The sequence below is a fragment of the Excalfactoria chinensis genome, chromosome 1 (genome assembly GCF_039878825.1).
Source record: "Excalfactoria chinensis isolate bCotChi1 chromosome 1, bCotChi1.hap2, whole genome shotgun sequence".
NCBI classification, from domain to species: domain Eukaryota; kingdom Metazoa; phylum Chordata; class Aves; order Galliformes; family Phasianidae; genus Excalfactoria; species Excalfactoria chinensis.
The window spans coordinates 3,833,748-3,857,899 of NC_092825.1; the positions used below are offsets into that span (position 1 = coordinate 3,833,748).

Consider the following 24,152-nt stretch of genomic DNA (forward strand, 5'->3'; position numbering starts at 1 on the left):
TTTTTCCTTCCTCTTCCTTATCCTTTCCCTTTCTTTCCTTTTTCCTTTTTTTTTTTCGCTTTTCCTTTTTCTTCCCTTTTCTTCTCCTCCCCCCCTTTTTTCCCACCTATTTCCCTTCTTTCCTTTCCTTTTCATTTTCCATTTTCTTTTTTTCTCCTTCTTTCCTCTTTCTTCTCTTCCTCCCCTTGCCCCCTACCTTCTGTCTCTCCCCCCCACGCCTCCAACAGTCTCTCTCCTCTCTCCCCCCTTCCTCGTCTCCCCCCCACGTCCACCTCAGACCCTCGCTCTCTCCCCGCTCCATCCCTTCCCCTACCCCACGCTTGGTGCCGTGCCGGCGGTACGTCGGGGCCGCTAGGGGATGCCCTGGCTCAAGGCAGCGGCCCGGCCGGGCCGACGGGGAGCAGGCGGGCAACCAATGAGAGCGGCTCGCTGCCGGCTCCCCAGTTCCTGCTTTCCCCCCATTGGCTGATAGAACGGCGGCGGCGGCCCCCGCTGGGCGGTGGGAGGCGCCGCGGGGCGCGGAGCCCTGGGGGCAGCGGGGTCCGTCCGCCGAGCCCCGCCGGGACCTTCCTATTACCGAGCACACCTTGCCTGTCTGTAACAGATCTCCGGTAAGACCGAGATCTCTTCTGGAATCTTGAAAGGAGGGGAAAAAAAAAAGCAAAACCAAAAGACCCTCCAAAACCAACTAACAAAACAACACTGAGCGTCCCCAAATTGTGTTATCTCCCAACGCGACGCTCAAGTCCTTAATGAAAAATCTTTTCTGAGTCGGAAAGGCTCTAAGCATGGGGAGACGCGGCTTTATTTCCCGGAGATGTTGCACCTGCCGGGGCTACGGCCCGTCCTAAAGCTCCGCATCCATTGGGATGGGTAGGGGGGGAGGCGGGAGGAACGACCCCAGTGCAGCGTGCAGCGTCCGGGAGCGGCACCCCCGCGCTGCCCTCAGCTCCCAGAGTTTCGTAGCTGGTGGGAAAAGTTATTTTCTTTTGAAAGTAAGAATAGAAATAAGAATGAGGGGGGGGGGGGGGGGGGAAGAAGGAAAAAATATAAAAATGGAAAAAAAGAAAAAGAGGAGAAAAAAAAAGTAAAAAAGGAAATAAATAAATGGGAAGAGAAAGTAAATAGAAAGTGCATAAACAAAGACTAAAAAAATGAAGAAAGAATAAAGAAAAAGGGGGAAATTAAAAAGGAGGGGGGGGGGGGAGGGGGGAGCAAATAGAATACAAGTAGCCAATGGGGGGAAATGCAATAAAAAATAAGAATAAAAGAGGAAAAAAAAAAACACCATAAAGTTTTGGAAGTTGCGTCGCCCACCGCGGAGTTGCGCGGATGCGCAGCGGGGGCAGCGCGGAGGCGCACGGTGCGCCCCGGGCTGGTCCCTGGCGGTCCCCTCCTCACCCTGGGCCAGGCTCCGCCTCCCCCGTGCTTATGACACTGGAACCTCCTTAAGTTGCGTCTCGCCACAGCTGTCTGTAAGCACTGAGCCGGCTGGCGCCATCCTGCTCCTTTCAGAAAGAATGCCTTCCCTGTAAAAAAAAAAAAAAGAAAGAAAAAAAAAAAAAAAAGAAAGAAAATAGAGAGAGGGAGAGGAAAGCGAAAAAAAAAAAAAAAAAAAAAAGAAAAAAAAAAAGGGGGAAAAAAAATAGGGAGAGCGAGCGAGCACAATCCGATCCGATCAAGCACTTTTCAGCTTCATCCCTCCTGGGTCACGCACTGCTCCTCCAACCAAGGTTTGTGCGGAATTTCTTTTGCAACTTGTTTCTTTTTCTCCTCCCGTTTCCTTCTCCTTTTGCCCTCGCACCCCCACCTTCTTCTCTATCGCTTTCCCCCCTCCTCTTTTCTTTTTTTTCCTTTCCTCTTTTCTCTCTTCCTCCTTTTTTTTTTTTTTTTTTTTTTTTTTTAGTCCCCGGTTGCATAATAATTAATGAGCAATCAGAGCGGCCGTAGGCTGCGGCGCGGAGAATGGCACAAGTTCTCACCGGGCTTAAGGCACCGGAGCTGCTCAGGTGCAAATTGAGCAAATAAATAAACAAACAAACAAATAACAGAGGAGACTAAAGCAAAATAAAAAAAGGGGTTTTGGTGGTGGGGGGAAAGGAAGGGAAAGAGGGAAAATGAAAGAAGAAAAGTAAAAAACGGGTGGAGGGGGGTGGGAAAGGAGGAGAAAAAGCGACGCGAGAGACGGAGCTGCGGCTGCACGGGCTTCGCTGCGAGCCGGGCGGGGAGGGAGCGAAAGAGAAAGAGGCGCTGGGGAGAGAGGTGGGTCCAGGGCAGAGCAGCGCTTCCCAGGGCTGGCTCAGGGAATGGGATGGGTTTGCTCCTGCCTAAAAAGTCAGGTGCTAAAGTTCAGAACTTCTCAAGCACGTTTCTCTCTGCCTCTCTCTCTCTCTCTGCTCCTTCCCCTTTTCCTCTTTCTCGTTACAGGTGATCAAAGAAGAGAAACATCTGCAAAAAGAGCGGAAGATACAGAGGGGATCTCACTTCGTAGAGATTTTTTTTTCCCCCCCTGATTTTGTTTCCCCCCCCTTTTTTCCCCTTTACTATATTCTCTTTCTTTTTTTTTTAATTATTATTATTTTTAATTATTTTTATTTTTAAATTTTTGGAACCGATCATTTCTCACCACCAACCCCCCTCCTCCCTCCGATTACAAACCAACCCAACCCCAACCTCGCCGAAGCTCTTTCCCCACCCCGACTCTGCACAGCCGTCCCCCCCTCCCTCCCGTCGCCAGCCTCGCTGAGGAGGAGGAGGAGGAGGAGGAGAGGAAGAGCGCGGAAGATGGAGGTCTCCACGGACCAACCGCGGTGGGTGAGCCACCACCACCCGGCCGTGCTCAATGGGCAGCATCCGGACTCCCACCACCCCACTCTTGGCCATACCTACATGGACCCCACGCAGTATCCTCTCGCCGAGGAAGTGGATGTACTTTTTAATATCGACGGACAAGGCAACCCCGTGCCTCCGTATTACGGCAACTCCGTGCGAGCCACCGTGCAGCGGTACCCCACGGCCCATCACGGTGAGTGTCCGCCCTGAGCCCCGGTGCTGCCGGGCAGCCCCCGGCAGCGATCCTGCGGGGCCGGGAAACGACGTCACGGTGGGGGTTTGGGGCCGGCTTTTAGAAATACGGCAGAATCCTGGCTACTTTTCGTTTTCTTTTCTGTCTTTTTCTTTCCGTCTTTCCATTGTTTTGCTTTCTTTTGTCTTTCCTTACTTTTTTCTTTTTTCCCTTCTGTTTTTAATCTCTTTCCCTTCTTTCCCTCCTCTCTTTCCCTTCTTTCCCTCCTCTCTTTCCCTATTTCTTCCTCTTTCTCTTTCATCTACCTTTTTTTCCCCTTTCTCTTTCGCTTAGCTATTTTCCTCTCTAATTAGCTTAACGGCGTTTTCGCACGGTGTTTAGCTTTTGCACCATTCGCTGCTCTTGAGAAGTAAAGCTGTAGGGCAGTGGTGTGAGAATGACCCCGCAGTCCTCACGCTTGGGATATTTCATTCGCACTTCAGGAGCTTGTTAGGCTCAATTTGAAAGTTTCACCCAGGGCCGCATCATGGCGTGTGCTAAAACAAGAAAGAGAAGGAAGACCCCAAATCAGGCAGCAGAGCAGCGGCGTTTTCCTGCAGGAAAGTGGTGATCCACGACGTGAATGTTGCTCCTGGGTCAATGCTTTTAGAGAAGGAGGTGAAATACCTGTGGCTGATGGGGCCTGGGGCTGCGAAGGAATGAATGTTTTGGTGCCATCTTTTTAGAGACGAAGCGGAGCGACCCAGGGTGCGTGGCTGGAGTTGCCTCTATGGTTAAAAGTTAGGGAATAATAATAATAAATCAGGGAAACAAGCAGCCGCTGAGCTCTGCAGCCGGAGAGTGACCTCTCTGAAGTGCTGGAATCTAAAAAGCCCGAGGCTCACCCCAAAATCAAGGAGAAAAGAAGGTGGGATGAGAGTGGCAGTGGAGCCGAGCTGAGCCCAGGGCTGCTCCCAGCCCTCAGCTACTTGTTGAGTGCGAGTCTGCATTAGGTCCGCTCAGTAACTGCTTTGTTCTGCCATTAGTCCCTTTAAAACAATTATTTCTAAGGATCAGCAGCCTTTGTCCTTTCTTTCTTTTCGGCTCTTTACATTTTTTTTCCCCAATATACCAGCAGAAAGTGGAACTGCGGTCTCTCTGATCTAGCCTGAATATTATTTACTATGCTACTTCCTGGAGAAGATAATGAATCTTGACCCTTTCTATTCGTATAACCCACCTTCCCTTCCTTTCGAGCAGTTACTTTCAGTATTGTTCACAAATGTCTGGTACACTGAAAACCAGCCTGTAGATTTTCTAAGACACACACAAGTTCACATATAGACATGTGTGTCCACACTGCACTCGCTCTTTTGCTGTCTGTGGCTCTACAGATTTGTGTTTGCATCTCTCCTGCCATATATTTAGCACTCTATACCATGATAGCTGGAGAGGTTCAGGCTCTCTGGATGTCAGTTTGCTTCAGGGCTGTATAGTAGGCACAAACTTGCTCTCTGTGTTTTTCAGCTTCTAGAGACTTGCTGAAGTTGCTGTGGATTTGGGTAGATTTGATTCTCTAGATGTTTATTTTAGAAAGGGCTAAAAGATGAGTTATGATCCCTCCAGAACTTTTATGACAAAAGGCAAGAAAGATTCAGTTGCATAAACCCAGTGGTTTTCTTGCCCCCTCAAAGCCCAGGTCTGTATTTTAACACACAGTGAAGAGTTTGTAGTGATGACAAGGGGATGGAGAGAGAGTTCTTTCCAGGTTGGTACTCTCCCTGCGTGCCATATTGCCACCAAAAGCTGTCTAACATTTTTGTGCAGCCTCAAGAATGGGGGGGGCGGGGGGGGGGGGGGAAGCACAAAATGCAACAGTTTGCAAAGTTCATCAGCTCGGTTGGGAAGGTTAGAGAGGTTATAATCACATTTTTGGGCATCTTCTGGTTCTCTTCGTTTGGCCAGAATATACCCAGGGTTTGTAGCCCATGGCTACTTTCAGAAAGCGCCTGACAAATTATTTCTCAGCTCAGAGAAATGGTTTCTGCAGCGAGGGCTGAGCGATTTCACGCAGGATCTTGGCTTCCAAATCTGCCTGGGGTTGTCTGGGAGGGAGAGGGCAGAGGGGCTCTGTGTCCCAACACATCCCCGCTCGAGGGGTCCCACTCCTGCAGGATCTCGGCTTTTAGGGTTTCATTTTAAAAGGGTAACACCGAGGGGTTCGCATCAGGTGGGTTTCTCCTCTGCTCCCCTCGCACAGAGTTGAGCTAAGCATTTGAGGAAGGAGTGGGAACACAGCCTGCACTCCCCCAGCGGGTCGTAGGGAAGGCAGAGGGAATGTAACCGGCTTTTTCTCGCTGTGCTTTCTCCGAGCAGGCAGCCAGGTGTGCCGGCCCCCTCTGTTGCATGGCTCGCTGCCGTGGCTGGACGGGAGCAAAGCGCTGAGCAGCCACCACAGCGCTTCCCCTTGGAACCTCAGCCCTTTTTCCAAGACCTCCATCCATCACAGCTCGCCGGGACCGCTCTCCGTTTACCCGCCTGCTTCTTCCTCCACTTTATCCGCCGGTCACTCCAGCCCGCACCTTTTCACCTTCCCACCGACCCCTCCTAAAGATGTGTCTCCGGATCCGTCCATCTCCACTCCTGGCTCCACCGGCTCCACCCGGCAGGATGAGAAGGAATGCATCAAATATCAGGTGTCCCTGGCTGACACCATGAAGCTGGAGTCGTCTCACTCTCGGAGCAGCATGGCCTCGTTAGGAGGAGCCACCTCCTCCGCTCATCACCCCATCACTACTTACCCACCTTATGTCCCCGAATATAGCTCTGGACTTTTCCCCCCCAGCAGCCTCTTAGGAGGATCGCCTACCGGGTTCGGGTGCAAATCACGACCGAAAGCGCGGTCGAGCACAGGTAGGGTTTTTGGCTGCTTCGTCCCAGTTTGCTGGGGAAGGGAGAGGAATAGATGGGATGGAGCGTGGGTTGTGTACCCGGGGGCTGATTCCCGAGGAAACAAGAGGAAAAATGTTGAATGTTTCCCATAGGTGAACCCTCCTGGGATGCTAACTCCGGGCTAAGAACCTCCCTCTGTGCCCGAACCTTGTGCCCGAACCTTGTGCCCGAACCTTGTGCCCGAACCTTGTGCCCGAACCTTGTGCCCGAACCTTGTGCCCGAACCTTGTGCCCGAACCTTGTGCCCGAACCTTGTGCCCGAACCTTTCCCTCCCGCCGGGCTCCAGCCCCGGGGGCGATCCCAAACGCCTCTACTGTGTTCTGCTGCGGGCGTTTAATGAGGAAGCGAAACCGAGGGAACCGCAGCATTAGTGTATCTCCCCGTATTTTAATAATGGTACTTAAATCCCGGCCAACTTCCCCCGCCTGCCCTCCGCCCCGCTCTTCCCAGCGCGGCTCAGCCCAGGGCCTCTTCCCATGCGGCGCCGGGAGGCTGGGAAACGGGGGGGATCGGGGGGGGAGAGAGTTACCCTGAGCTCACCCCCCAGCCCCATCCAGCTCCGTGCCTGCCCTCGGACCGTACCCCAAACCCCGGGGAAGGCACTAAGGGGGGGTCTCTGCGCACTGCGCACTCCGAAGGCTGTGCCGGATGGTCGAGATTTTAGGTGCACCAAAGGGTGCTGCTGCTGTGTGAGCAGAAGAAAGGGCGACTAGTCAAAACTCTTTTCCCTCTTTATTTTTCTTTTCTTTTTCATTCTTTCTTTCTTTTCTTTTTTTTTTTTTCTTTCTTTCCTCTTTCTTTTTCTTTTTCTTTTTCTTTTTCTTTTTTTTTCCTTTCTTTTTTTTTCTTTCCGTGGAGGCTGCTGCAGGGTTGCCTGGCATGAATGAGATCAGTTTTCAGGGTTTTTCCAGGGTGACATTTACTCTGTCTGTCTGAGCAGGGACTGTCTCTATTTAGCTGATATGTTTGAGCTAATCCAATTATTTTCAGACTGCTGCACGCGACAGTTGCATTGTTTATCCAGCGCCAGGAACTTTAATAGAGTCCGGATGCGGTTAGAGTGACAAAAAAACCCAGACCTGTGTGTTTTGTACATGAAAGCAGGAGAGAGAGAGAGATGGAGTGAAACAAAAGAGAGGGACAGAGACACAAACGGCCTCAGAGCGGCCGCCCCGTTTAACCAGAGCGGAGTGAACCCACCCGGGTGCTACGGGAGCGGTCCCGACCCGACCCGACCGCTGCGGCTCCGCTTTATCCTCACCCCGAACAGCGGGGCAGCGGCTGCGCGGGATTTTCAAACCGTTTTGCACCCCTCTTCCTCCTCCCTCTTGTTTTCCTTTTGCCACTTTCTGTTACTTTACCTTCTAGAAAGACATCTGCGGTTTGCGATAAACCAACCCCAAGAGCAACACCTATTTTTTTTTTTAAGTCGATTTTAGCAAGCTGGGAAGCTCGCAGACAAAGGGGGATGGGTCCTAGGGTGAAAAGAAGGGAGGGGGTGTTTGCGAAGGACGGAAAGAGGGAGAAACAGATGCAAATGAACATTTCATTATTACGATTATTTTTTTGGAGCTGGGGAGGGAGGTCTAGCACAAAGGCTCTGGAAAAACGGCTGCTGTTTGTGGTTAGGGCGCGGGTGCCTCTTGCTCGAACCCACCGCTGAGCTGGGTTAGTTCTGCTCTGGCCAGCTGAGTGTTTCTGCAGCTCTCAGATGGGCTGGGAGTGCCTTTAGGTGCAAGAATAAAGTAACAACATGAAACCACCCAACCCTCTGACAGTAGCTGGGAGGTACTGGGTGCCCTAAATCCTGGGAGCAAATGGGCTGGGGAAGTCCCCTCATAACTGAGATAGATGGGTGCTGAAAAGGAGGAGAAGAAGATGGAAGAGACTATAAGCTGTTCAGGGTCCCAAATGCTGGGCATGAGCTGTTTGTACAGTGAGGAAGACAGAAGGATTTCTGCAGCCCCAATGGCTGAGCAGTGAAAGGTTAATTGCAAACAAATCGATAGTGGGTATTGGCCCAGTGTCTGTGGATTGACCGGGCTGGAGAGGTGTTCTGGTGCTTGGGCCATGATTATTTTGGGGGTTCTTGGTTTGTTTTGATCTGAGACCGCAGGAAGAGCACCGTTGGCCCATGCACCCCACTGGGAGCCAGGGTGATGCTCAAGGAATGAACCCAGGGTTCCCATATGCATTAGGAAGGGGTTCATGGCCTTAAATTTGGCATCCAACCATCTCAGGAGGGTCAGAGGCCCCTTTTTTTTGTAACTCCAGGAGTGATAGAGACCCACCAGCTGCTCATCTTTCTCCCTCCAAGAGGGACCCATGCTCCAGGGAGTGCCTGAGCTGCCCTGGGGTTTGGGTGGGGACTGTCACCACCACCTCCCTCTTCCTTCAGGACACAGAGGACCCATGGGGTGTCAGGACTGGGGTGGTGGGGCAGGATCAGACCCCATCAGGACTGACAGTCTCCTACCTCTATCTCTTAACCATGGCCTTGGACTCTTGGGCATCCTGAGCTCAGAGAGGACAGACAGTGCCTTTTGGAGTTATTCTGGGGCAAGGGGGAGTTTTCTTCACCCTCTTTGACCACTGTTTTCCCTAAGTGAACTATATGCTCTCTTGTTTCCAGAAGGCAGGGAGTGTGTAAATTGTGGGGCTACCTCAACCCCTCTGTGGAGAAGAGACGGCACCGGGCACTACTTGTGTAACGCCTGTGGACTCTATCACAAAATGAATGGGCAGAACCGACCCCTGATCAAACCCAAGAGAAGGCTGGTGAGTGGTTTTATTTTATTGTATATAATTTGCTTTCTCCTGCCACTTTTGTTTCTTGTTTGCAGCTTGGGGTGGAGAGCCCCAAAATGTGGTCACACTGTGTCTGAGGGCTGGGATGGAGGATGCTCAGAGAGATGATCCCACATACTGTCTGTTCCTCTCACATGCTGTGGGCCTCAGTTGTCTGTTCCTATTGCAAACATGAAGCAGGTTTATTAAAAAAATAATATATCAAGATCTAGAGGTTTCTGTAAGCCAGGACAGAGTTTTCTCCCAGGTTGCAATAGGGTGGCAGCCTCTGCACCACGCACGTGGATGGTGACCCAAGGGTGATAGCTCTTTCCAAAGATATTTCCCATTGACCAAAGAGATAGTAGGGGAACAGAACTTCTCCTCGGCTCCTAAATTCTTTTTTTCTGTGTGCTTTCCATTCCTGTTGGCTGGTGGTGTCATGGGAGGGACCTGAGCTGGATCATTTGCTCCTGAGCGCTGCCACTGCCACCTCATTGCTAACTCAATGTAGGGCATGGCAAAGTGTGTGAGGGTACAAAACTGAGTGTGCACCCACAACAACACAAGCTGGAGGAAGGTGAATTGCATGGGTAACTATTTGGAATAATGGTGAAATAATAGTTTTGGGCCTCATGACCATAATATATACAGGCAATACATTATAGCATCCCCAGTGATCTATTTATGAATTTCCCTAGAAGCCACAAAAAGGTCCGGAAGCTGTGGGCATGGCTAATAAATACGTTGAAGTCTATTTGGCAAATAATCAGGCAAACCACAGGGGGAAAAATATATCAAGTGGGGAAAAAAATATGTTCCGTGCTTAGGAAGTTATTGAATGTTTTGAACTGAGGCACATTTGGTTGCATTAGGATTAAAAATGGAAGGTGGAGGAAAAGTGACTCGTGCTTCCCCGTGGCGTTTTGGGGCTGATGTACTGAATGGGACAGTGGTGGTGTGGAGCTCTGCCATGAGTGCTTGGGGACCGACTTTCATTGCTTTTCCCTTATAAGAAAATGTTGGTCTCCTTTGGCTCAGGCTCATCTTTCACAGCCTCGTTAGGAAAAAGGAAAGGCTTTCTAGGGAGGGAAGTGCGGGTTGCGATTCTTAATTTTTTTTGGGCAGCTCTCTTGTTCTCTTCTCCTCCTTCCTGCTGGCCCTTCTGTCTTAAGCACACACATCTCGTTTTCTTTTTCTTTTTCTTTTTTTTTTCCTCGTTCTCTCTTTATGTGTAAAGTCAACTTCCTAGGAAAAAGCTGCCGGATATCTGAGCCCTGGAGATAACTCATAAACAACAGCTCTGTTTCCCCAGCCCAAACACACAGGAGCTTGAGCGTATCCAAACAAGCAGAGGGGGAGGCAGGATAGGAAAGCGGCTGGAAAGGGGGGTAGAGCTTTCACAGAATGTCTGATGGAACCATGAAAGAATGTCCTGAGTTACCCCGAGCTCGGCACATGTAAAATGGAGTATATAAATAAATACATTGTGAAAGGTCACTCCTGGGGGAGAAAAAAGAAGAAAAAAAAAAAGAATGAAAAATGTAAAGAAAGACCTGGTGTTCCGTAATCACTCCTATCTTGGGCATTTTAGCTGAAGTCTGAGTTACGAAAAGTTCTTGTTCTTTGCATGCAGCATTTGCTAAATGAGGACTTCAAATTTTTTTATTCTCCTTTAAATATATAGATAGATAGATATATAAAAGTCACTGTCTGAGAAAGGAAAATGTTTTTAACGCCATTTACTTCTATTTTTCTTGCTACCCTTTTCGAAAGAAAAATAAGAATGCATCAAGACCTTCTGCATTTGCATCTCCTTGTGCAGGGATGTGGAAGCATGCATGTCTGTGGTTTGAATGATCCTCCCGGCTTTGGGAGGTGAGCGGGCTGGGAGCCGAGGTGTGCACCTCTTGCTCTGCCACAAGTTTCCTGTGTGACCTTGGGCTGGTTTTGTAGGCTCTGATCCCAGTGCATTGCAGCTAATGACAGGACTCCGTTGGGCTGGATAGAGAAGTCAAATAAAGCCTTAGATGCTGGGAATCCAAGCATCATTAAATTCAATGGGAGTCTTTGTAGGGCTGAATTTATGGGGAATTACGGGTTGAGCTTTGCAGGCTGAAGAGTTTCAAATAACTCTACTTTGTTTGAAGGGGAAAGACGTGGATCTGGGATTGTTGGCCCACTTGGAGAGTGCCCCTATCCAAGCCCGTAGTATCTCCTTCATGGCCCTTAGCTGAGACAAAGCCTTCCTTTGAGCTTTCTTCACTGCTCACATGGATGCAGAGCTCTCTGCTTCTGTATCCATACTGGTTTTGGAAGAATGATGGCCAGTTTCTTAGAGGGATTCGGCACATGCAATATGATTTTGGGAGGCTGCCCTTGCAGATTTTTGGATACTTTGTGTAAATGTAGGCACCAAAACCAGCCCTTAATTAAGCATGTTTATCAGCACGCAGTTCCTCCTTCTGCACCTTCCTTGGTTCCACCTTTCCATTACTGTCAGCAGTTCCATCATGAAGTTGTGTCTTTGCTCAACCAACTCTGGTCCTGTAGGTGATAGTGTGACTGTAGTTATCCCATTACTGACATGGACATGACTTGGGTTGGTGATGAGTGTCAGTCCCATTGCTGGGAGCTTTGAAAATAGTGTTATTATTCATTATTTCCTGCCCGCTGTTGCTGTCTCTGGTCTAAGTTGGTACAGCGTGAAAGCTATGGTCTGGGACAAAAAGAGTGCAGGGCTTAAAATATTTAGATAACAATGCCAAGGTTTTGTAGAGAAAATGTGGCAGATGGATTAGGTTTTAGGGGAGATAATGGACTTAGTGATTTATTGGTGTATTTAAAATTAGCTGGTGAGAATTTGCTTGAGATCCTGAAAAGGTAGCAACACTGGGACCAGGCATACCTTACATTTACCATCTGAGAAATTATGGTGAGCGCAGTGTCGAAACCCCAAATGTCTTCAAAGGGGATGTTTCCCCTGTGTGGGCTGAGTCAAATATCACTGGTTTTCAGAAATTTCCTTAGGCTTGATTTTTGGGTCTGATAAATTCAAATCTGCCACAGAGAGAATCATTCCAGCCTCCGAGCCACCCATGCTTGGCCCCTGGGTTGTAGCGGGTGTGCAGCTCTGCAAGCAGGTATGTCCATCAACCCAGTGATTTGGATGGGAAACAAATCAGGGGCCTTGGCAGAGTCCAGGGAAGGACAGGATAAGGTTTCTGTGTGCAAACTTGTCCGATGGGCTCTGCTTTTGGTGGTGGGGTGCCTCAACTTCTTCTGATGGTTTTCTTTTATTGCAAGCAGAACACTTTTCATGCCGCCTAGTAAGAGCCCCTTGTTGTTGTCAGACTGGGCATTCTGCAATTCTTCTTAATGCTTGTGAGCATAGCATGATGTATTTTTCCAGATAGACTTTTTTATTTTTTTATTTTTTATTTATTTATTTTGTAATTAAAAAAGAAAAAAAAAAAATCCTACTCTATCTAAAACAAAACCAACCCGTCCTCTCTCCACCTACGCCGCATTCAATTATGATTAAAATTGCAACATGACCTAACAAGAGTTGGTATTAACGCTAACGCTGTGCCAGTGTCCATGTTTGCATTTTGGGTTTGCTGTACAGTCTCCAAAGATGTGGTATTCTTTTTTTTTTTTGTTGTTGTTTTTTAGTGTTGGATGTGCTACAGTGTGCGGCTGTGTGGGGTGAGGGGTAAATCTGAAACAGTAAGAGCACAAAAGAGAGCATTAAAGGCTCAGTTCTGCAAGGTGCCAAGCATTGCTATGATCTGGCAAATCGTTTAAGCACATGTTTTAACTTTAAGCACATGAGCAGTCCCATTGAAAGCGGTGCATCGGGATGAAATCAGAGCTCTGGGACTGTGTCATGTTGATGAAGAAGAGATAGGAGTGGGATCTAAAGGTCTTTTTTAGGAGCTGTAGGCACTTGCACGCACGCACGCATGCATACGCATTCATATAAAAGTCTTCAAACTCCTTTTCCTCCTTCAGTGGCAGAAGGACAATTTGTTTGCCAAAGTTACAGTTTTTAAATGATAAGCAGGAATTCATGCATGTGAATGAGAAGCGACTTAGCTAAATTTGGCTTTCCTAAATCATTATCACAGCTAACAAAAAAGCTGCTTTATACACCTTGACACATATACTTCTCTTTTTTTTTTTTGTTCCTCCCCTTTTATGAAATGGTAAATTCTTCTTTCAACCTCATTACCAGTCCTTAAATAAACATGAAGGTTGAGGCTGCAGAAGGGTGTAATTAAAAAGTTGGGATTCTTGCTCTTTGCCGCAGTGTTATTTCCGATCTGGAGTCTGTATCCTTTGAAGCAGAGCTGAACTTATGGGATGGGGCTGTGCTTGCTGTCAGACCCAGCGAGCAGCTGCCCACCAAGCGCGGCTCAGGTCTCATCCGGCACTGGCTGAAGCCATCGTGACTCATGCCATTGACTCCAGCAATTGCTGGTTCAGGCCCTGACTGCAGAATTAGACCCCTGGGGGGTCTGGGAGAATTAAGATGGAAAGACATGTTGGTATTTAAATAATATTTTCCCCTCTGGAATGGGCTGTGCCAGCATTGCTAATTTTGATGAGTTCTATCAGAGGTTTAGCACTCACTTTTAGGATGCCCTTTGGCACCTGATTCAGTTCATATATAATTTGGGATTAAAGTACCTCGGGGATTTTTTTTGTCGGAATTATTATTTGTTCTCACAAGCCAGTTTCTGTAGGCCTCTGCTGCTGTGCGTCAGTCTTGTGTGGTTGATGTTTTCGTTCTCAGCCATTTTGCTGATGGCATCTTTTTAATGCTTTTTTTTCTTATTATTTTTTTTCTCCCTCTTCTCGTCCCACCCGTTCCCGCAGTCTGCAGCCAGGAGGGCGGGCACGTCCTGTGCTAACTGTCAGACCACCACCACCACCCTGTGGAGGAGAAATGCCAACGGCGATCCTGTCTGTAATGCCTGTGGGCTCTACTACAAGCTGCACAATGTAAGTGTGATGGTAACGCGCGGTAGCGGGGCCTCCCTTTCCATGCTTGTTGACCCAAAGCCTTCCTTAGTATGAGGATTTACATTCTTGGGGGGTCCAAAGTCTTCCTTGGTGTGAGGATTTCCACTCTCAGGTGGTTCAAACTCTTCCTTGGCTTCAGGGTTTGCTGTAGGTGTCTGCTCATTGCAGGTGAGTTGGACTAGGTGACCTTGAAAGGTCCCTTCCAACTCAAATGATTCTATGACTCTACGACATCCATTCTTGAGTGGCACTGAGACTTCCTCTATTCCTTTTGGGGATCCCTTTAGGAACCTTAAGTTTTGAAGCAATGAGTGGGTGTCCCCTTAAATGTAGTTGATCTGACTTGGGAAGGTATAAAACAGGACTGTCAGTGGGTAATGTTAGAGCTTTCCCATGCCTGAGCCAAGGAAGGAGGGGTGGATCAACAGAGAGACATGTTATCCACCGCGGATTGGGCTCAGCGTGCTGGAAAAGACAACACGCCATCCTGCAAACTGATACCCCTTCTACGCACAGCTTGGTTCCTCCAGCAAACACAAACTCCGCCAAAAAAGCAAAATGTGCCAGCAACTATTTAGATCTTCCCCGGGTTTGTGGCTATCTTTGTCCCATCCCTCTGCCGGTCCCCAGAGGTGATTTATTTAGGTCTCTTGTTTGCCCCATTTGACGCAAGTGATTCCTAAACAAAAAAGGACTTGATTTAGTTAGTGGGTTGTAGAGTGTACTAAACCTGTGATGTGAATTTTAAGGCATCTGTCATGGAAAAGGATGAAAAATGTAATGAAATGAAATGGCTGGACGATTTAATCTAATATCTCCATGCAAAGCCAGCTTGCAGGAACCAGAGATATGTGCCCCAGGGAAAGAGCTAAAGGGATGTGAAAAGTCTTCCACTGAATAATACTGCTAATAAAGGAGTCTTAAGGCTACTCCTGTTACTCTCATTCTACATGTGACATTAGAATAATTATTATGTCAGAAGAAGGAAAAGACTTGCAGCTTCTGTGCTTTTGTATAACTTTTTTTTTCCTAGTGGTCGTTTGCTTGATGTTTGACTTAGAAATCTCAGGCTATGTTTTACCCTGATGTCCACCCACACAAACACATCAAAGATGGATTGGGTTTCATGGGGCAGCCAAACATGGTGGTGTCTCAGTCCCTTGTTATTTCAAGCTCTTTGGTTTTTTGAGATGAGTAAACAAGTTTGGATTAAATAGGAGGGAAAAAAAAAAACCAAAACACAGCAACATCAAAATCCCAGCTAGGCTAATATTTCACCTGTTCTGTGAGTGGCATCTCTCTCTTGGAAAAAAAGTAAACGTGTTTACCCTTTAGTGGGTGGGTTTCTTAGCACCCTTTGAGTCCTTTGTAGCAAACAAAGGTTGTCATCAAACTCTCTGTGTGATCACTGCAAACAGAAGGGCTGGACCAGGCACGAGGACTGAAAACTCAGAGTATCATAAGAAAATACTCGGCTTGCTATTTCTATGGCAAGAAGGCAACCAGGTCAGCTAGCTTCAGTGAAGGAGTGTATTCTTGTGTGCTGTTGTCACTGTGCCAGTGTAGCTACTGATGTTAGGACTTTGCTCAAAAGGCGATGAGACACAGGGTTACCCAGAGAAGTTGTAGGTGTTCAAGGTCAGGTTGGCTTTGAGCCCCAGGCAGCCTGATCTGGTGGGTGGCAGCCAGTCCATTAGAGGGGGTTGGAACTGGATGACCTGTAAGTTCTCTTTCAACTTAAGGCATTCTATGATTTTAATCATGTAGCAGAGACACAATCAGCAGGGACACCTCTACCTGAGTCGCTCCCCTTGTGCTGCAGCAAAGCCCTTGAATGGAAATAGTCCCTCCTCAGGTACCATTAGTTGGACCTGGTGAAGATATCTGTGTTTGGATGAGATCATTTATAGCCCTGAAGACCGTACAGTTTCTCCATATACCTAGAAATAGAGACAGAATATTAAGTTCATGTGGACCTGCATCGTAGCTATCAGACTTCAGGAATTCTCCCTAAGGCAGCTGAACGCTGGAGTTCTCCAGGAACGAGCACCTGCTCCTTCTCTCCTTTGCTTTTTAACGCTAACTTTGTGAAACTAGTTGGCCTGAACCGACCCCTTGATCTATTATTTAGGGATGTTAGTGAAATTTGTGACGTGGGGCAGGCCTTGAGCAGACTGGAACTGTTTTCAAACTCATTAAAAACACCGTCGGCTTCTGAAAAGCTCAGTGCAGCTACTTACCAAAGTCAAGTATTATCTTGCCTTAAGAGCAGCTCCATTGATGGGACCTGCTTAAATGAAAACCCTGAAGTACTATGATAGAACTAGGCAAAGATATCAAAATCTGGCTATGACTGGGTAGATTTGTCTTCTGTTTTTTTCTTTTTTATTTAAATTTTTGCTCTGCTGGATGATGCTTAATTATAACTACAGCGAGAAATGAGAAACATCACTGCAGATTGTCCTTGAAAACACCACCCTGAGCTTTAAAGCTTTACAAGGGCACAGTACTGAGGCATTATTCTGCAGCCCAAAGTGGCTTACAGGGTGTGTGGCTGTGAAGACCACACTCTGCATTATAAATTATTTGTGAGTGACTTTATTTTTTATTATTATTGGGTTTTTTTGGTTACTGGTGATAAGGCAGTGGTAGCGCCGTGAAGTTCCCTTCTGTTTTTGGCTGTGGGGAGGTGAGCTGTTCTAAGTGCCTTTAGCCAGCTCAAAGCAGTGATGAAGTTTTCTGTTTGATCATGGACAAGTTTCCTCAGCTGGTGATTATTGGTTTGGTATTTTAAAGTGCAAGACCTATTTGTGTAGGTGGTGGTACTGCTCCTTTTTTGTATTTGTCTCTGTGTTGGTTCTCCATCAGGAGAGGTGCTGGAAATGTGTACAGGCTCACCATAGCATGTTTCTTTTGAACGGCAGTGTCTGCGTAGATGTGTCAATGACTGCAGAATCTATTGGCTGCTCAGAAGGTGCCTTCATTCTGATTTAGGCTACACAGTAGGAAAGTCCTTGCTGTTCCCCCTACCTTTCCTCCTTTTGTCTTTTCTTTGGGTTTAATGAGTGTTCAAAGGACCTTCAGATCATTAGGGTGTTTTAATGGATTGATTTGGAGATAAAACATCTGCATTTCAACCTACATCAGGAAGGATTGCAGTAAATAATACCAACGCGCTTTTTATTATTATTATTATTTAATGAGCTACATCAGTTTGTTTTACTGTTGATTCCCGCAGCTGAAGTGAACCCATCTGTCAGTAGGATATAAGCAGTGATTATAATAGTCTTGGGGTACATTTAGTGGAACTGCCGACATTTCTCCAATTGACTTCAACAAGAGCAGGCTCCATTAACACCAGTATTAACAATGACTAATATTTCACATTGATGTGATGCCTTTCGTCCTGTGGCATCCCAGAGTGTTCTTTAAGATACAGCCAGTCTGGAAGATTAACCCAACATTGTAATGACTATGTCTAAAGGATAAATCCGCTTCAGTGACAGGACCTTATTGAGGTCAGTGGCAAAGTCCCTTTGTCTTCAGCTAGAGTAAGATCAGACCTATAATGTCTGTGACTATCCCCTGGATCTGATCTGTTGAATGTGATGTTCTTGTCCTTGTGCTTTCAGTCCCTCTTAGAAGTGGGATCAGCCTTTGCTCACTTCAGAGATAGGTGAGAGTGCTTGTACCTTGCTGGAGGTATGCAGCACACTGGCTTTCACCCGCAGAAATGAGTGAGATATCATTGATTTTGGCAAAAACCCTCAAAAAAGACCTTTGTGACACAATATCCAAAGGTAGAATGAAGTGTCCCAGGAGCAGAGCAGCCAATATTTTGCATATGATACAACAAAGAACATAATTCCTGCCCATAATTAATTGGCTCCATCTGAAATTAATGAATTTCATATACATGCTTTGGGCTGGTTTAATTTTAATTTAGCATGTGTTTGTCATTTTTATCACAATGAATTTTCATGCAGAAGGTCTTCCCTCAAGGTCTCTCACTTCTCTCCTCCAGTGATAGAGATGGGTTTATGCCTTTGATGTTTTGGAGACCCCTTTAATTTTGCTGTGTCTAATCTTAGAAGTCAGTGGGAAATGTTTCTGGCTTGCCGTTGTGGCTGTTCTAGTCTCCCTCCTCTTGATATTTGTCTGAGTGCTTATCTGTTTGGGTCAAATACCTGGCAAGAGGGTGAGGCCAAGTACAGCAGGACGATGCTATCAGTTGGGATGGCACCTTGACCCCAGCTGCAGGGCTGGCTACAGATTATCATGGAATCATGGAATCATTTGAGTTGGAAGGAACCTTAAAAGGTCATCTGTTCCAACTCCTATGCAATGAGCAAGGACACCTACAGCTACATCTGCTAGATCTGCTTGCTCAGAGCCCCACACAGCTTGACCATGAATGTCACCAAGGATGGAGAATCCTCCACCTCTCTGGGCAAACTGTTTCAGTACTTCCTGAGCAAAACTCTTATTTCCATCCTTAAGGCTCACATCATAGCCTGTGTTGGTCTGTTCTTCACATTTGAACAAAGCATGAAAGATGCTGCTTTAAGGAGGTGATCAGTGTCCTGAAGGATACTCCAAGAGCCAACACAGCATGAGGCTGATGCAGTTTTGCCACCACCAGGTCCTCAGCTTGTGTTTGCTGCTTCATCTGGAAATACAGTCTGGTTGCCCTTTGAGACTTCATATCGTGATGCAAATCCTCATTATGAGCTGGGGAGGCAGGGATCTGTGTATGTCTTCCCACATCTGAGCTGGATCCTGATCTGGAGATCAGGACCTCCAGATCTGGAGATCAGGAACTCCAGGTCTGTTGTCACATTGCTCCCCAGTGGGGTTCACCTTTTGAACACGGGCAAGAAATCCCTGCTGGGTGACTGAAAACAGGCAGGCAATGTTTTCCCATCGCAGGCTGAAGCAAAGGGCCTCCCTTGTGTGCATGTCCCATGAGGACAGGAAGTCAAGGAGAAGGGTGATATTGTATTTAAAGCCTATGACATTTGAGGTTTTGGCTTGCTGCTGCCCCAAGGCTGCTGGGGATCTGCACATGGGCTTGCCTACCTTCAGCTGCTAGCAAGCTGGGCTGCTCCCACTGGCTGCCTTTATCCAGAGGTAATCAGTCTTTCAATTGCCCATTTTTTAGAGCGAGGTGAAGTTTCTCATCACTGCTGGTGTGGAGAGCCTGGGGTCACTAATTCAGAGTGAGATGACGAACTTTGGGATGCTCTTTCCTCTCCCCATGCCTCTGTCCCTGAATATAACAGGGAGCTATTGTATCCCTGCCTCCCTGGGGAGAGAACTCACAGAATGGTTCTCATACTGTGGGGAAAGGCACAGATAATAAAGAAGCCAAACTCTTCTGTGATCTCAAAGAAGGAAGTGTTTTGTTCCCTGGTTGAAGATCTTATGAATGGAAATCTGCTCAGGATCCTTGCAGGAACCTTCTTCCATTGCCCTTCTAGTTCTCATTGGATAGCGAATCCATTTTTAATCCCTTTTCTCCATCAGCACAGCTGTGCACCCACACTTACTGCAAGAAGCAGTGCTCAGTGCCTTCTGCCTTGGGTGGGATTCTACAGAAGAGCCACTGTGAGACCCATGTCACTGCCCAAGCACAGATTTTTAAGGGTTTTTATGTATGTTTCCCAAATGTTGCAAAAACTTTTCTTAAAAAGTACGAGTAATACAAATACCTGTCAGTCTTACAAAGAGTTTGAGCAGCACCCTAATGCCCCTGGGAGAGTTTGAGACCCCTGGTAGCACTGAAATCCCAGCAGCTGCTGCCACTAATGGTTTTAGATCAGTCAGGGAGCCTGGGGGTGAGATGGTGTCTACAGGGAATATTTCAAGGTGATAATGATTGGTCTCATTCCTAAACACGCTGCAATTACCTTATGCGCAGATAGCTGAAATTTTTCAGCAGTTACAAGCTATTCGGGTATGCTTTGCTCCTGTGAGGCTCCGTGCTTTTCTGTCTTGTCATCTTCACAAATTTCAATCCAACCTGGAATTTTCTTCAGTACCCAGGGGTGGGTTTGGCCCTGATTTGAATTTTGGGGGTGTGTGAAGTATGCAGGGAGAGGAGGGGGCTGTTGGATGTTCAGCTGGACTTGGGCATATAGGGTGCATGAATCCCACAGCGATCTGGGGAGAAGCGATGAAAGCTCAAAAAAAAATAATTGATTTTTGTTTAGATTAACAGACCCCTGACTATGAAGAAAGAAGGAATTCAGACCAGAAACCGAAAAATGTCTAGCAAATCCAAAAAGTGCAAAAAGGTCCATGACAACCTTGAAGACTTTCCCAAGAGCAGCTCCTTTAACCCAGCCGCCCTCTCCAGACACATGTCCTCTATCAGCCACATTTCACCCTTCAGTCACTCCAGCCACATGCTGACTACACCGACACCGATGCATCCTCCATCCAGCCTCTCCTTTGGACCTCACCATCCCTCCAGCATGGTCACTGCCATGGGTTAGTGAGAGACTACCCTGCTGAATGCTTACGGTCTCAAAATGAGATTTACTTTATATACTTGCATTTTTGCAGGCGCGTGGTTATGGGTCTGATGTCCCAAATCAAATGGAAGGGGGGAGGGGGGAAAAGAAAAAAAATAGAACAAAAAGAACAAAAATAAAAATGTTATTTGAAGGCATAAGAGCGAAAAAAATAATAATTAAAAAAAAAGAAAAAAAACTACAAAAAGCACAAAAAAGGAAAAAAAAAGAAAAAAAGGAAAAAAGAAAAAAAAAAGTTTTAAAAAAGTGATGTTTGCCACTTTTTAAAGGAACTCACTATGGCATCTATGTATTCTTACCCACTGAATCTGGATACCATTTGTGAATAAGCCATTCAGAACTCGCATTCCCTATTGGACAGGATCTCTAGTGCTGTGAAAAAAAAAAATAAAGTAAAAATAAGAAATGCTGAACATTGCATATAACTTATATTGTAAGAAATACTGTACATTTGAGGAAGACTTTATTGCATCTGGAGAGCTGCGAAGAAAAAGGCATGAAGGACTCCAAGAGATTTTTTTTTTTTAAAAGGAAAAGAAAAAAAAATAATGATACGACGGGAGGACAGTTTAAAAACCAGAAAAACAAACAATGCAGACCAAGAGGAAACGCGGTCTTAATGAACAAATGGACCAACTGCCAGTCATGTCTTCTCCTTTTATTTTATTTTGATTTTTTTTTGTTTTGTTTCATTTCTTTTTTCATTTCTGGGAGAGGGGAGGGGGCTGGCTAGAACGGTTTTGATGCATTAACTAACTAACTAACTAAATAACTAAATAAATAAAACCTGTAGGGAGATCATTCATTTTGGGCCACGGGCCCTTTACATAGGAAGTACCAATGGTGTCAGGCAATCAGTGTTAACATGCGGACATTGCCAACAAGGGGTTTTTGGATAGCCATTCTCCAGGTCTATACGCATTGTGAACAAGTTCCTGTAATTGTTGTTTGTATGTATAATTCAACGCACCAAAATAAGAAAAGATGTAGATTTATTTCATCCTATTATACAGACTGAATGGTTGTACAAATTTATTTACTGCTAGTGATAAGACCTGCTTTTTTTGTTTTGTTTTGTTTTTGTTTTCATATTTTTTCCTCCATTTTTTTTTTTTTTTTTTTTTTTTTTTTTTTTTTTTTTTTGAGAATAAACTAGATTCAATTCTGTTGACTTAACAGTGTTTTGTGCTTGGGGGTGGGAAAGGGAAGGTTTCTCTTTCTCTGTTAATTTTATGTATTTGTTTGGATCGCACGTCTTGCATCGTTTCCATGGGTATGGGGTTGTGTCTTTTAACTCAGTGCTTATGGTGGCTTGACAAAAGCAAGCAAACAAACAAACAAAAAAAAAACCCCAACAAAAATAACCATCCTGAAACAGAAACTCAAATAAAAAAAGATATTAAAAATCTATCAAGACAAAGGAAAAATCAGTACCTCCAGATAAATAGACTTTCAGTGTAACCCTACTGTCTTCATCTTCCCTTGTAGAATGTGTCCCTTTTGGTCTCAATTCACTGTGGCCACCATGGTGACACCCCTGTGTCAAGGACTGGTTTGAGAGTGGGAGAAAGTATGAAGAAATGGTGGGGTAGTTATGATGCTAGCTACCTTTGGAGTAGTGTTAGGAAAGGCCTTAAGACTTTGGAAGGGTGACACCAGGTAATCATTGGTATAATCTGGTAGTTCTGAAGTCAAGTTCTTGATGTGACATCTTGATAGACCAAATCCTGTACTGGCAGGAATGAGAAGAACTTGTTATGAAAGGATGGATTTGATGGTAGACAGAGGACAATTCCCAAAATTCAAAAGCCACCAGCTAGTCTTTCTGTGAAAGATTTCTTCATAATAATACAGGTCATATTACTATTATTGTTAATAGAAATGCTTGGCTCTTATGATTTGATTTCTGATGGTTTAATCCTCAGAAGTCAGTTCTTCTTTTAATCTTTGGTATTTACTCACCCAGCTTCTTGAAAACATCATAAGAGCTAGCCATCTACTTTACAAATTAAGGGTTAAATTTCTTATCATCTCAGTCCCTTTGCTGGAGACTTTAGGATGGTGTGATAAGAGGATGCCAAGGCTGTGAGAAAATGATAAAACAGGACAAACCAACCAACAAACCGAAACCAAAAAGAAAGCCCCAACAAAATAACAACTCCTCCAAATTAAAAACCTCAACATATGTGACTTGCAAATAACGTCATATCTTTCAGATGCTATTTGGAACCCCATTGTTCTTGGGGCAGACTCTGTTAAGGGTACTGGTGTCATGGGATCGTCTTTGCAGGAGTAAGGCTGTTTCATATGAGAAAGGGGAGCTTTGAAACTTTTCAAGGTGATTATACACGGGGTCCAATATTCATTTGATTTGGGAGAGCTGTAGGAATGGGAGGGAATTTACCCTTATTTAGTCTTTTTTTTTTTCTCCACTGTTTCAAAATGAATCTAGTTAAAATATCTCTACCACAAAGGAGGATTTAGCAGATGTAAGCGGAACAGGCAGTAATTGTTTTGTAATGTTGTATATTCTTTCCTTTTGACTCTGTTGACAAAAATGTGTAAAAAACAGTCAGAACAAATGGCACACATTTCAAATCTTGTGTTAATCACCTTTCTGCTTTCTCAAGGAATATTTTAAACATAAAGACTAAATGTTGAAATAAAGCACAGTGAAGAATTACTGAGATGCAAATGGAGATCTTGTTGGCTCCTAATTAATCATCCGTGAACTATAAGGCTATTTTCAATTAGTCTGACAAATCAAAGAAAATAATCATCTTTGCTGATATTAAGCTTGAGAGATTATTATTTTTTAATTTGTGATGCTACAACCTTTCCCTCCTTTGGCTCATTAACAGATTGTTGTTGAACTGAGATATTGATCCCAATTCTCGCCAGTGATGTAAATCAAGCAGAATCTTTCAATTGTGTATTACTATGCTTGAATCTTTCCTTTTGCTTTTGAGGGAACTGGTTCCTGAGTTGCTTACTCTAACCTTTTTTTATTTATTTTTTCTTACATCCAGGAAACACTTTCTTCTTGCAGTTCCCCTCTGCTGTTGCTTAATAGTTTTTAGGGCTATTGAGTGAGAGGAAGCAGGACTGGGGCTAGCTCAGAGAGTAAGCATATTGAAAGATGCTTATTTGTGTTTTGAGACATAAATGCAGACACTCTTTCTATATACACTCTAGGAAATATATATATATATATATACACTCTAGGAAATATATATATATTTCTGGCAATTGCTTATTTCAGATGTCTTATATTCTAACGCTGAGTTCTGGATTGAATGGGACAACTCACATTGCAGCCATTGTTACTGCCTGAGATGCTAAACTGAACAAGTTGCCTACCAATTTCTTAGTCCCTTCCCTTCCTTTCCCTTCCCTTCCCTTCCCTTCCCTTCCCTTCCCTTCCCTTCCCTTCCCTTCCCTTCCCTTCCCTTCCCTTCCCTTCCCTTCCCTTCCCTTCCCTTCCCTTCCCTTCCCTTCCCTTCCCTTCCCTTCCCTTCCCTTCCCTTCCCTTCCCTTCCCTTCCCTTCCCTTCCCTTCCCTTCCCTTCCCTTCCCTTCCCTTCCCTTCCCTTCCCTTCCCTTCCCTTCCCTTCTTTCCTCACATGGGAAAAAATAGTTTATGGAAAAGCCAGAAGGTATTTTTCCTGGGCAAATATCTTGTGAAACTCTGTCTTCATTTCTGAAACTGCAGGGAAGAGCTGATGATGGACAGTTTGGAGCAGAAAAGCCCTTTGAGTCACAATAATTCTTTGATAATCTATATTGTATAGAAAACACCATGGAAGTCCTTAGTAGGGGTCAAATCTTCTGGCCTTCATGCGGGC

The 24,152-nt window shown here is 45.7% G+C and overlaps 1 protein-coding gene across 2 annotated transcripts; it reads left to right on the plus strand.

Annotated features, from left to right (window-relative positions):
• The first annotated feature begins 1,477 nt into the window (after positions 1-1,477).
• GATA3 (GATA binding protein 3) lies at positions 1,478-20,391 on the plus strand. 2 transcript variants are annotated; one of them, XM_072344492.1, is made up of 6 exons: positions 1,478-1,733; positions 2,428-3,025; positions 5,381-5,917; positions 8,590-8,735; positions 13,626-13,751; positions 19,985-20,391. In XM_072344492.1, exons 2-6 carry the CDS (start codon positions 2,785-2,787, stop codon positions 20,267-20,269), a joined length of 1,335 nt encoding a protein of 444 aa, XP_072200593.1. In that variant the 5' UTR covers positions 1,478-1,733; positions 2,428-2,784; the 3' UTR covers positions 20,270-20,391. The 2 variants fall into 2 exon arrangements, with proteins under 2 accessions (XP_072200593.1, XP_072200601.1); XM_072344500.1 differs by lacking the exon at positions 1,478-1,733 and having other exon boundaries at positions 8,593-8,735.
• The last annotated feature ends 3,761 nt before the right edge of the window (positions 20,392-24,152 follow it).